This window comes from Miniopterus natalensis, chromosome 1 (genome assembly GCF_054644295.1).
Source record: "Miniopterus natalensis isolate mMinNat1 chromosome 1, mMinNat1.hap1, whole genome shotgun sequence".
Classification (NCBI taxonomy): Eukaryota; Metazoa; Chordata; class Mammalia; order Chiroptera; family Miniopteridae; genus Miniopterus; species Miniopterus natalensis.
This window is the reverse complement of record NC_142081.1, coordinates 101,020,179-101,034,155: the sequence shown is the minus strand read 5'-3', so window position 1 is coordinate 101,034,155 and position 13,977 is coordinate 101,020,179. Positions and strand designations below refer to the sequence as shown.

General features: G+C 40.9%; 1 protein-coding gene across 3 annotated transcripts in view; it reads left to right on the top strand.

Moving 5' to 3' along the window:
* Positions 1 to 6,815, top strand: part of LRRC49 (leucine rich repeat containing 49) — a 147,848-nt gene extending 141,033 nt beyond the window's left edge. For all 3 annotated transcript variants that reach the window (XM_016201198.2, XM_016201190.2, XM_016201214.2), the window contains one exon: positions 6,173 to 6,815. In XM_016201198.2, coding sequence (XP_016056684.1) covers positions 6,173 to 6,382 — 210 coding nt within the window. In that variant the 3' untranslated portion in view covers positions 6,383 to 6,815. The remainder of the gene's footprint in view (positions 1 to 6,172) is intronic.
* The last annotated feature ends 7,162 nt before the right edge of the window (positions 6,816 to 13,977 follow it).

Genomic DNA, 13,977 nt, shown 5'->3' with positions numbered 1-13,977 from the left:
AGAGGGCAGGAGCGAGGTGGAGGGGGTCAAAGGGGGGAAAAGGGGGACATCTGTAATACTTTCAACAATAAAGATAAATTTTTAAAAAAAGAAAATTTCGTAATGGAGCAGAAATCAACAGCTTCCATATATATAAATAACAAAAAAGTAAATGTAATGGAGGAAAGACCCAACTCACAGTAACAACAAAAAAAAGATAAAATATCTACTAAGAAACTAATATGCAAGAGCTATACGAAGTACACTTTAAAACATTAATGAAGCACACAAAAGATTTATGCAAATGAAAAAAACCTGCCATGTTTTGGATAAGAAGGACCTAAAGTAAAATGTTAGTTTTCCTTGAGTTAATTTAAAAATTTAATGTGATTCCAATAAAAGTGCAAAAAATTTTTCATTCAAATGTGTTTTTAAACAAGTTGATCCTATGATACCTGTGGGAAGATAAACAAATAGCCATAAAAGCTCTGAAAAAGAAGAACAGCACTGCTAGATGTTAAGGCATGTTATAAGGTTTACCAGTTCAGACAGACTCGCTATGAAGAGATGGTCTGATGGAATAGAATGAAAAGTCAAGTATATATCTCAATGCAAAAGAGAGGTTATTATATGATAAAGAATAATCTCAAACTGGCCAGGTGGACTATCCAACAAATGATTTGAGTATAATTAGGAAACAGAAAAAAAGCAGGGTTTGGTCGTTATGCTCACACCAGCATAAATTCCCAATGAATCAGAGATTTTAAAGTTCCTAATGAAAGCAAAAAAATTCTACAAGAAATCATGGAAAATTAAGGTGTAGCATTAGGATGGGTCTATTTTATTCCCCATTAGGGGAATAAAATAAACAAAGATAAATGACAAAAAATAGTTTGCAATAATCTACCTAAATTATAAAGAGCTTTCAGAAAAGGAGTCAATAATGCAATCTAGGTTGCATTATTTATTCAAAAACTAATTTCAAATAACATGCCATTTACCACAAAAGCAAACATTGTAGGCATGAATAATAAAATATGCATAAACCCTTTATGGAGGTTTCTGTAAAATTGTGAGAGAAGAGCTAATGTTCTTGGACAGAAACTTTTTACATGATAAAAATGTCAATTCTCCCTAAATCTATTCATAAATATAAGGCAGTTTTAATCAAAATTTGGACAGGGTTATTTGTGGAACTTCACCATTTGGTCATAAAAGTTATCTGATAGAGCACAGTTTTTAAAAAGTTATCTGATAGACCTAAAATACACAAGAGTAAAAGTGGGAGAACTTGCCTCACCAGATAGCAAGTATTATCATAATGCGTAGTAATGAAGGCAGTGTAGGAGCAGACAAATAGGCCCATGCGCAAAATGGGGAGCCAGGATTATCCCATGCGAATGAGGAACCTTTATACAGATAGCAGGTACTGCAGACTAGTGTAGACAGACTGCATAGTAAGTGGTACTGAGGAGACCCTATTTTATACCATACAGCAAAAATTAACTCCAGATTAAATAAAAATCTCAGGATGAAAAGTGAAAAAGTTCTCTTTTTTAAAAAAATATATCTTTATTGATTTCAGAGACAAGAAGGGAGAGAGAGAGATAGAAACATCAGAGAGAGTCATTGATCACCTGCCTCCTGCATGCCCCCGACTGGGGATCGAGCCCGCAACCCGGGCATGTGCCCTGACCCGGAATCAAACCACGGTCCCCTGGATCCTAGGCTGATGCTCAACCGCTGAGCCAAACCTGCCAGGCTCATTTTTTAAAAAGGAGAAAAATCTTTATGACCTTGGTTGGGAAGGCTATGATTTTCTAATACACTAAGGGCACAAACTAGAAAGAAAAAAAAAATTGATAAATTTGGCAGTCAAGGTCATTGGGTTTTGAGGGGGTGTTGTTTTGGTTTTTTTAACAGAAATAGTTTCAGTGGAGTCATATAAGCAGAGTCTCAATTAAAGTGGCCTGAGCAGCGAATAAGCAAGAAGTAAAGACAGGGAAATTTGACTCCTGTTTTGAGAAATATCAAAGGAAAAGAATGAATCTGAAGTCACATAATATTTTGGAAAGAGCACTGGGCCACTAGGAAACTTGGATTTGAGCCCCTGATTCTACCACTGACAGACCTTGCCCGAGTCCCTTAATCACCCTCTCTTGACTCACAACCCAGCATTCCTTCACGCACACCGTATGTACTCCCTCCCCACTTCCTGAAAAATATTTAAATCTCTGCAGCACAGAGTGCTCACTCTCTCTCCTGTACATCCTGAGTTGTTGGGGAGTTAATTGAAGTGAGTTCCTCACAAATGAGGGTGGGCATGTATAATTCTGATGCTTGGTAATTGTTCATCCATTTTCCTAACTCATTCTAAAAATGATTTATGAATCAGAGAGCTGAAAGGGACTCTAGAACCCAATCCTGTTCTTAAGACAGATGAGGCAAACTGGATACCCAGAATCCCATGGTAAGTTACTGACTGAGCTGCTTCCAGAACTCAGGCCTCCTGATTCCCGACCTTGGACTCTCACAGTATATCACGCTTCTTTCTGAAGTCTGCTTGATCACCCCAGTGCAAAAGGGCTCTATTCTCGGAATACTGATTATATTTGTTCTCTAAATATCTCATTCAACACTTATTTACTATTTAATTTTTTTAAGGTAGCTTTTCATGTATTTGGAGCAGCTCTCCACCTAGACTACAAATTCTTCAAGGACTAGGTTAGAGTTTCCTCCAGGCACATATTAGTAGATGATGTCTAATCCTGAGCGAGCTTCTCAACTTCTATTGACCTTATTTTCCCATTTAAAAAATGGAGATATGGATTAAACCCCAATACAATGTCATTATAGTTAAAATCACTTTATACTTTCTTCCCCTAACCATCTTCATAACAACATTTTACTTCAACGAAACAATATTGTATATATTGTATATTCATCTCCAGGATTGGACTTGTGAAATTAGACTTTCTTTATGAACCACACAAGGATATTATGGGATAGAAAAAAAAATAAAGTATATGAAAGCATTTGAGAATGGAAAAAGCATTATTCAGAGACCAACAACAACTCCTTAACAGTCAGGGCAAGAGAGGCCTTACTGATGTCCTCCTTAGCAGGGGAGTTGTGCTGGCAGACACCTGACGCGTTTTAGAGCGCACTGCACAAGATGCAGCGTGATTGGCTTAGAGGAGAGGAGAAATGATGACGTAAACATGCTTTCAAGCACAGTTACTAAATTAATGGTTATCATAGCAAATACATTTCTGTATCAACATGCTTGTGAAGACGTAATGAAAGAAATGATAACAGGAAATTTTAAAGCACCAAAAGTTGCACTATGCCAATTATGAAAAGTTTGTTTCTATTTGTATTGTGTATAAATTATTTAACAAGATACATCATTTAAAACGTCTTTAAATTTTTGTTATACCGAAATTACTATAATTTTTTCGCCTTACTGCTAGAACTTTACCTTTTTTTTAAAATTCAAAATCGTGTTTTAAGAAACTTAGAAATCTGCAAGAGAGGAACTCACTAAATATGCTCTGTGCTTTGGACTTATATAAATGCATTGCTCTTTGTGAAACAGTGCACATTTCCGTTGTCGATCTCTGGTGATTCACTCTTGTCTTTCTTCCTGGTAGGTAGTCCCTGTGTAGCCTAGATTTACCGAGTGTTAAAAGAGATCAGCTAAATGCTGTTCTCATCAACAAGCTAACTTAGTGCAGGTGACTAAGACCCAGACTATACTTCAGAGGTAGAGATGTCAGGTTCATTGGAGAAGTAGCCAGCTGGGCCATTTGTTATTTATTGCCCAGCAAAATCTGTACATATTTTTATGATAGGTCAACCAGTGACCTATTGTTTTTAGCATATGAATGAAATCAGATCAGCATGTTGACCCCTGGTGAGTGATTATTTAGAAAAATCTTATGTCATAAGGAAATTTCCAAAATACGCTTCTGTTAGGAAAAGTTAATGACAATTGAGACTTATCATTAACATACCTTAATTAATCAAGAATGTAAAATATATTTTGCCCAGCCTGTGTGGCTCAGTCAGTTGAGCGTCATCCCATGCACCAAGAGGTCACTGGTTCCATTCCCAGTCAGGGCACATGCCCAGGTTACAGGCTCAATCCCCAGCAGGGGGCCTGCAGGAGGCAGCCAATCCATGATATTTCTCTTTCATCGATGTTTCTCTCTCTCTCTCTCTCTCTCTCCCCCCCTTCTTCTCTCTCTAAAATCAACTTTTAAAACAAGAATGTAAAATACATATTTTGTTGTTTTAAAAGTTGTAAAAATATGGAAAAGGAAGAGAAATAGAAAAAAGAGGGAAAAAAAACCTCATGGTTTTACAACACAAAGACTGTCTTAATGACACTTCAGTATATTTTCTGCCAATAGTTTTCCATATTTTTTTTCTAACTCTTTAATAAAAATTTCAAACATACAGCAAAGGTGAAAAAATTTACAGTAAACAACCATCTACCCAAACCTAGATTCTACTATTAACATTGTACTGTACAGTGTACTTGATTTGTCACATAACTATACAATATACCCCATAATCTGTCCATCAAAATCCACCTTATATTTTAAATTTATTTCAAAGTAATTGCAGACATTAGCATGCTTCTCTCTAAATAATTCAGCATGCATATCATTAATTAAAATTCAGTATTTTATATAGTTGTTTCTTTTGAGGTAAAATTTATACACAATGAAATACAAGTCTTAGGTGTGTAATTGCTAAGCTTTGACAAATACATACCCTCTTATAACCAACCTGTATCAAAATTTGATTCTGTATTTTTTTCCATTTAACATTTAATGTATTTTCCTGTTATTATAAATCTTTGTAAGTATAACTTTAATGGCAATAACTGTTGATGTTTTAAATTTAACATTTTGATTTGAGTTGGAGGTTTCAGTAGATCCTTTTCAAGTCGTTAAACCTATTGTCTCATTGACCTTTCTTTTCTTCTTTATTGATACGAATTGATCCTCCTATAATTCTGATTATCTGATGTTTCATTGACTTTTCTTTATATATTATAATGCTTTCCATCATCATGCCTTTATACCCCCTAAAAATATCAATATCCAGAATTAATGTTGAATTCTTATATTAAACAACATGGCTTTGTTTCAGCCTCTGGAATGAAACTGGGGCCAGTGCCCAAATATCCTTGGGACCAAAGCTTCCACTGTTGTGTTTTGAACCCAGATTTTTCAGTTGTCGACTGCCAGACCCAGAAGTTGAGAGAGAGCACTGTTTCTTTCCTTTATTTTCCGTATCCTTTCTTTTTTAAAAAAAACCTTATTTTTATTGTTTACACTATTACAGATGCCCCCCTTCCCTCCCCCCTTTGCTCAGCCCCCGCCCGTCTTCCCTCGGGCCATCGCCACACTGTTGTCTGGTCCACAGGCTATGCATATATGTTCTTTGGCTAATCCCTTCGCCTTCTTGCACCCCCTTCTCTCTGAGCTCTGTCAGTCTGTTCCTTGTATCCATGCTTCTGTTTCTATTTTGTTTGTCAGTTTATTTTGTTCATTAGATTCCACATATAAGTGAGATCATATGATATTTGTTTTTCTCTGACTGGCTTATTACTGTTTCTTTTGAGGCCAACCTCTGGGTCCCAGGCTTGTATTATTTCCTCTCCTTCCTTATCTACTTTTCCCCAACTTTGTCCAAATGGTCTATGTCACATAAGTCAGTGTAATGTACACGACGTGCTTTCCTAAAATAGTGAATTTAGAGTATGGTTAAGGTATCTGTATGGATACCAATTAAGATTGTCAGTCAGTATTCTGATAAATTTATCACTAGAAGCTGTGAATCTGTGTATTCAGCTGATTTGTGTGAGCTAAACTACCTGGACTGAGAAAGGAGAATGTCTACCAAGGGGGAAATAGTAGTTTTGATCCAGCGATTCCAGTGGAGAAACACATTTTCTCACAGAGCTGTGCAGCAGAGGTCAGAGTCAGCTGGGCCGCAGGGAGCTCCCTCTGGCTGTCTTTTCTGGAGCGCAGCTCTGTGTCCAGACTGTCCAGGCAAGTGTTACTGCTCTGACAAGTGCGGTCAGAGCAGATTATTTCAAGTTTCTCTGGTTCAGCTCAGTGTTGCTCTGGCTTTTGAATGAATTATGATTCAGTGCAAATTGTTCTTTCTTAAACAGGAAACAAAGGAAAAAAAGAAATTCTGCAAGATTTATATAGAGGACCTCGTGAAGGAAGCCACGGAAATCAACATGAAGAAAGAGGCTTTGCAGAAGCTCTGGCCACAGATGTTCATCGAGCTTGTTAGGGACGCAGTCATAGAAACTCGCAACAAAAATTCCTATATGAAGCTTTGCCTACAGCAGATAACTGACCAAAAAGAGAAATGACTTATAGTTGATTTTAGCAGTTTTATGTTCTTGAAGGTTGAAAACATGTAGTTCGAACAAGTTAAGGCAACACCAACACTGTCCTACAAACTGGGACGCATCGTCATTAATGCCTGCTCTCGTAGTTCAAGGTTAGGAAGGGAAGGGGTTGAGAGCAGGCAGGCCTGGTTTCCCATGATGAGCAGACAGCCTTAGGGAGCTCAGCAGTATTTAGAGCCAGCTTGGGCCTGGGGATAGCACTGCACCTTTGTTCTTGCTTTGGCGCCCCGCTGTAGCCAAAAGCACAGTTTGCTCAGGGTTCCGCATGAGTTGCTTCTACAGTCTTTCAACCGATAATTTCCAGTTATTTGCCTTTTTATTTTATGTCATGATTTCAAAGCCAAATATATGTTCTTTTGTATAAGTTTATTATTAAACTTATTAAATTAATAAACTAAGCGTGTTTGCCTCATTATTCCAGTCAGAATTGTTGTTTTATTGTATGTTCCTCTTTAGCTGAGTCGGAGCCCGGTCTCCTAGGGGCGCACCCCCTGGGCACCTCAGGAGATTCTGAGGGTCACTGTGGGCAGAAAATAGGAAAATGAGTCCAAACTGGGCTTTGTCTTTAGGGATCCTGGTGAATGTAGAATGCAGTAAGTCGGCTTCTCTGAAAGGTGTTTCCCTCTGTGGCTAGCTATTCTTGGGCTCTTTTCTCAGGCAGGCTTGTGTACCTGTACCTCAGAAGTATTAGGGATTTACGGGTGAAAGGTTCTAATTTTTCTAATTCCATTTAAAGATCAAGCAGGTAAACAGGATGTAAGCTGGGGTTCCTCCTAGTTCCTGCTGCTCAGGCTGGCTGGAGTGCATTCCCACAGCTAGAGGTGGGACAGCTTCGGAAGAGTCTCACGGGTCAGCCAACAGGACTTCTCAGACTCGCTCGCGTTCTGTCTGGCAGCTGTTACCTGGCAGCAGGACCAGCAATATGTGAACAAGAATGAAAGAGGACAAGAAAGTCCTACAGAAATGCTGGGAGGAAGCAGGTAGGCTGCTCCTGCAGCTCCGAGAAAGGCCCCACATCTATGAGAGCTCGTGGGCATCCTCCCCCAGAAAGGGGTGCCCAGGTTTGGGAGGTTAACATCATGTTTCAGAACGTGGCTTTTTAACTCACACTGCCCTTGGTTTGTATCTTGGCCCTTGAGCTCCCATCTTGATAGTTTTCGACCAATCTGAACCTCAGTTTCCTCAAAACAGTACCCACTTCGGAATATTGCTGTGAGGATCAAATGAGACGTAATGCAGTTAAGGCATTTGTTATACTGCCCAGCACACGGTGAACAGGCAATAAATGGAGCTCCTGTTCTAGGTACAAGTTGAACTAGAGAATTGATGCCCCAGGATGGGAAAAGCTAGTAGTGTTTCTAGATGATCTTGCAGTCTCTAAGTTGAAATATGGACCCCCTATCTGGCTAGTAAAGGGTGCTCTCTCCTGGGTTTATAACTTGTTTGGTATAGAAATAAGATCCCACCTTGAGGGCGATGTTGAGAGCAGGACAAGAATATTATGTCTGTGGGCTTCTGGTGAACAGGAAGGCAAGACCTGTGACTCCGCAGCAGGGTGGGACTGTCGCTTGCTCCAGGCTTTGCAGGTGAGTGGCCTGGCTGTTTAATAATCTGTCTCGCTTCCTGAACGCTGCCTCTCCTCCCTCAACCCTCTCATCCCTGAACCCTCTCATCCCTGATGCTAACCAGACTTGACCCTCACATGTTTGTGAGCTCCTGACCCTCCGCTATTTGGGGTATTAAGGAGCCCTAAGTCTGCACTCAATGACCTAGAGCAAGCCCACAGAAACTGCTGGCTGTACCTAGATCCTCTGCTTCAGGCCTAGTAACAGGGTGTCTGTCATGTTCCTGAAACCAAACCTCCTATGCCCCAGCCTTAGTCACTTGGTCTCTCATCCCTTTGCACCTGAGCTCCCTCTTGTCTGCCCCCTCTGCCCCATACTGATTGATGAAAGGACACAGGTCTGCTGGGCCTGGAATCAAGTGAGGGTCCTAGGTAGGTAGTGGCGACCCCTGGAATAAGTTGTCCTCTCTATTTGGGCTTTCTCTGGGTCTTCAGGAAGGGGAGAGATGCACATCCCATGGTCTGAGGCTATCCAGGCCAGTGTGTGCTGAAGGATTGCTTTTCTCCAAAAGGAATCTCAAGCAGAAACAAGGTTGTGTTTGCCTCAGAAGCAGAAATGTCCAGTATCCCTCATATTCTGGTGCAGCAGCTGGATGGTTAAGTGTGGTGCTAGATCTGGGGATGGCTGCTAAGTGTGCTGTTGGATCTGAAGCTGGTTAACAGTGCAACTGAGTCAGTTCCCACTTCCTGAGCTTCATGCCATTGCTGGTCCTGCATGTGAGAAACTGAAGCCTTACCCTGCTCCTGATCGGTTCCTGACTGGGGCACAAAATACACTGTGATACATACTCTCCTCCACTGAGTAATCATAATCATAACTAACACAGTAATCTACTATGATTACTAATCATAGTAATCATAATCATAACAGTTAAGAGTTATTGAACAGTGACTAGCATCATTCAAAGCTTTTCACATGCATTATTTCACTTAATCTCCTAACACTGTGATAAACGTATGATAGATATCCCCGTTTGAACATTAGAAAACGGAGACGAAGAGAAGTTAAACACCTCACCCAAGAGTATTTCAGCCAACAAATAGTAAATAGAGCCTGCATTCGTAACTACCGCCAGTCTTAAGGACCTGGCATTTGGGTAAAATAAATGAAAGAATGAAAAGGAAGAAGGAAGAGAGGGGAGGGAGGGAGGGACAGAAGGAGGGGGACAAAAGAGCAAGGGAAAGAAGAACCTGGCTAATTAGCAATGCAAAATAGAATACAGAAAGACTGCTCAGGAAAATACTAAGTTTAAATTCTGAAGAACAAAGGTTAGTTCTAACCTGCTTTTATGGGTCAGCTGGAGATGGAATGGTTACTGTTGACAAGTTCAGAGCCAAGTTTGAAACTTGATCACAGCAACTGTGGTTAACCAGTATTGATGGAATATTTGTTATCTCTGATCCTGATTTTCTACTTATGTTTATGTTTTCCCGGCTCACTGTATGTGTCTTCTGTTGCAAGCTACCTTAAATCCTTTGTAGAAAGAGGATAAGAATAAATAAATGAGCTAAAATATGCCCAAAGCTCCAAGGAATAAATGGCTCCTATACTCCTTGGGCAGTGGGATAGCTTCAGTTTTCTTCAGGAGACAATGAAACTATTAATTCCTTAACCAGTCTCTCTAAGCTTGAGTTGTCAGAGAGTTGACTTCTCTTTGTTTATCTTGAAATATTTCAACCTGCAGAAATGCATGTAGATTAGCATCTCAAATAAATACCCTGTATCCACCACTGAGCACAAGAGATATTAATATTTTTCCACATTTGCTTCAAATTTTTAAAATAAAAATTATAAATAAAGATGGAGCCCCTGGGCACCTCTTTCCCTCCCCAGAGATAACCACTATCCTGAATTCAATACTTATTATTCATTCATGTTTTCATACCATTCCTATTTATGCATATATGCATAGGAAGTTTATTGAATTGAGGTTTTATATTTTCAAGTTTTATATAAATGGTATCATGCAATGTATATTTCTGCATTTTTTTTTTTTTCCCACTCCATAGTCTGTTGCTGAGTAGCTCTGCTCAGAAACAACTGATGGGAGTAACTCTGCTCTTTTCATTTTTGCTGCTGTTTGATACTTGGTTGTGTGGGTGACGCACAATTTATATATCCATTTTCTTGTTGGTGACTTCTGATTTATAACTACTACAGACAATACTACCTTGAATATACAGTACTTGTTTGCATGTGATTTGCGGGAGGTACACAGGTAGTGGTGGAACTGCTGGATCATATGCACGCATTCACCTGTATCAAATATTGTCAGCTTGTTTACACTCCCACAAGCAGAGAATACAAGTTCCGGTTGTTTCACATACTCACTGATAATTAGATTTTCATTTTTTCCGTCTGATGTTTAATATGAGTATGTGTGTTTATGTTTTGTGCGTGTGTGTGTGTGTGTGTGTGTGTGTGTGTTGAGCATGGCTTTTGTGAAGATAGTTCAGGGGCTTTTTTAAAAGATGACATTGATATACAGTGAAATGCTCTTAAATGTGTAATTGATTAGTTTTGAAAATATAATCAACACCCCAATTAAGATATGAAACATTTTAATCACTTCAGAAAATTGTCCCTCCCCTATGAGCAACTGTTGTTTTTGCTAGAACTCAACAAATTAAAATTCCAGTTTACTGTTGGACAACATTGTTTCACACATAAATCAAACAGGCCAAAAAATAATAATAATAAAAATAAACAGCAACTTCATAGACAGAAAGGGGGAAAAAAAGAAACCTTTTATCTTTGGCCTTTTTAACCATCTTCCACAAACCAACTGCTTCACAGTTACTGGAAGGATCGAATAGGATTGTTTTGCTGTTTAACAAGGTTTTTTTCCTCCTTTGAGATTTTAATGAAGTTGGTCACACCACTGGAGAAGTCAGAAGGAGGGCGGAGAGCGCCCCACAGGCTGGTGGGGTCCGACCGCGAGGATTAACAATGGTTGACCCCGCCCTGCCCGCGGGGCTCAGCCGCGAGCGGCGACCTCGGATCGGGGAGGGCGGGTCGGGTTCCCGGGCGGGCGCGGGCTGGGCCGCAGCTCCCTCCCGGGGGCGGCGGGAGGCGGCCGATCAGCGACTCCTCAGGGACGTCTCCTCTCTACCTTCCTCTCTCTGAGATCAATAAATGCATAAAAAAAAAAAGACTGACCCTAATAATATAAAATGTAAATAAAAAATGCAAACAAATTTCCCTTTTTAAAGTATGTTTAAGAAAAAAAATCAGGGTCTTGGAGTCTTGGTTGTTTTTCCCTCCCCTGTTGCAAACCCTGAGCTGGGATGGAGCGGGACCGGCCGGGGGCTCCGGCTCTGCGGGTTCGCCGCCGAGTCCGCCCCGCGGGTCGGCCGCTTCCAGGCGCCCACGGCGTCACCCTCCGGGTCTCGGCGGCCGCGCGCGCCGACCCGCCTCAACCTCCTACCGCCGCCCCCGCCCCTCCCCGTCACCCTCCCCGCCCTCCCTCCCCTCCCTGCCCCTCCGCTCCCCCTCCCCTCCCCCTCCCCTCCCCCTGCCCCTCTTTCACCCACTCGGTCCTCGGCCCCGGGCTCCCCGTTTTCCTCACTAGCGCCCCCTCCGTTCCCGCCTCCCCGCAGCCTCCTCCGGGTCCTGAGTCCCGGGCGCTCTGGGCGCGGCGTCCGGCGGGCCTGGCGCGCGGGGCCAGCGGCGGCGGGAGGCGGCGGGGCATTTAAAGGGCGCCTTGGGCCCCAGCGGGAGCGGCTCCGCGGGCCGAGCCCCTGCCTGCAGACCGAGGGACCGGGTGGGCTCTGGCCGGGGCACCGGCCCCGACGCGGGCTCCTTTCCCGGCCCGGGGCGGGGCGTGTGGGCGGCGGGCAGCGCCCGGGTCTCTCTCCCGTGGGTGCCAAACTCTCTCTCCCCCTCCCTCCCTCTCTCTCTCCCTCCCTCCCTCTCTCTCCCCCTCCCTCCCTCTCTCTCTCCCTCCCTCCCTCTCTCTCCCCCTCCCTCCCTCTCTCCCTCCCTCCCTCTCTCCCTCCCTCTCGGAACAGCCCCGGGGAGTGAGCTGCGGGGCTCGGCGAGCGCGGGGGGCCGCCGCGGGGCGGAGGTTGACCGAGGACCGGGGTCCAGGCGGCGCGTCAGAGCAGCCGGGCGGGGGGCAGCGACTATTTCTCCAATTTCTTTTGCCATTAATTAAATTTGTCTCCTCTGGAACTTCCTATAAATGGAACATAAAGTGTGTACTTTTTTGTATTGGGCTTCACTTACCGAGCAAGATGTGTCTGAGAATCACCCACACTGTTTCATGCACGAGTAACTGATTTTTTTAATTAAATAGTATGAAGTTACCACAATTTGTTTAACCATTCCAATGGGTTATTTCTAACTTGGAGCTATTATAAAGGGACATTTTATACACATCTTTTTGTGTCCTAGGACAGTTTTAAGTTTAACTATAGAAGGCACTGCCATACATCTTATCAAAGCGGTCGTGTAATTTTACATTCCCTTAAGCAATGTATAGTTTCAGCTGCTCCACATATTTGCCAGAATTTGTTGTTTGGGCCTTTTTATTTTTAGCTATTCCAGTGGAGCTTTTTCAGCCATCTCATTGCTGCTTTACTTTTTATTTTTTCTGATGTCTAATGATGTTGACATTTTTTGTGCATTTTGATCATTTTTATATCTTCTTTTGTGAATTAAATACTCAGGTCTGTTGCCTATCTCTTTTAACCTGAATTGTTTGTCTTTTTATTATTGATTTATATGAGTTCTTTATATGTCCTAGGTACAATGCTTTTGTTTTGAATTATGATAAAGTTTAATTCATCAATTTCTCTTTTATGGCAAGTGCTTTATAATGTTCTCTTTGCAATGGTTTACCAGCCCCAAGTTTGCAAAGATATTCTCCTCTGTTTTCTTCTAGAAGCTTTATAGTTTTAGCAATTATATTCAGGACTCTGGTCCACCTTGAATTAATTTGTGTGAGTGCTCTAAAGTAGGGGACAAACTTTACTTTCTTTTTCTGGAAACCCAGTCGTTCCAGCACAATTTAGAGTAAAGAGTTCCTTTCCCCCCTTGAATTGCTTAGGCAACTTTCTTGAAAATCAATTGACCCAGATATGTGTGGGTCTCTTTCTAGATTTAGTATTCTGTTCTGTTTTCTATTTTTACACGAATACCATGCTGTCATGATTACTGTAACTCTATAATTAAGTCTTAAAATTAAATAGTATAATTCCTTCAACTTTGTCCTTCTTTTACAGAATAGCTTCAGCTAGTCTAGGTCTTTGCATTCCCATGTAAACTTTAGAATCAGGCTGCCATTTTCTATAAAAATTATTTTTTATTTTATTATTTTCTGCTTTATGCATTTAAGAGCATGTTTTAGGTGCATACAAATAAAAAACTGACATATCTTAGTGAGATGATGTTTTTGACATTATGAGATGACTCTCGTTTCTAGAAATTATTTTTGCCTTAGAGTCATTTTGTTCAATATAGCCACACCAGCTTTCTTTTTATTAACATTAGAATGAGATGTTTTTGTATGCTTTAATTGGAACCTTTCTTTGTCCTTACGTTTTAAGTGTGTTTCTTTTAAATAGCATATAATTTATATTTCTATCTAATTCAACAGTTTAGCTTTTTAAAGGGTGAATTTAGTCCATTTACACTTACTATAATTTTAAAACTAACTGCTTTTAAATTACCCATCTCAATTTGTGATTTTACTTGTCCCATCTATTCCATGTTTTGTTTTGTTTTTTCCTCCTTAATTGCTTCCATTTGAATCACTGGGAATTTGTCACCCACACATTTCCCCCTATATGGATTTAGGAATTCTACACTCTGTTTCTATTTGTTTAGTGTTTTCTCTAGAACTTAGAGTGTTATATATATATAGACACACACACATATATATAATGACATATATAATAATATAATAACAGAGTTTTTGCTATGATAGAA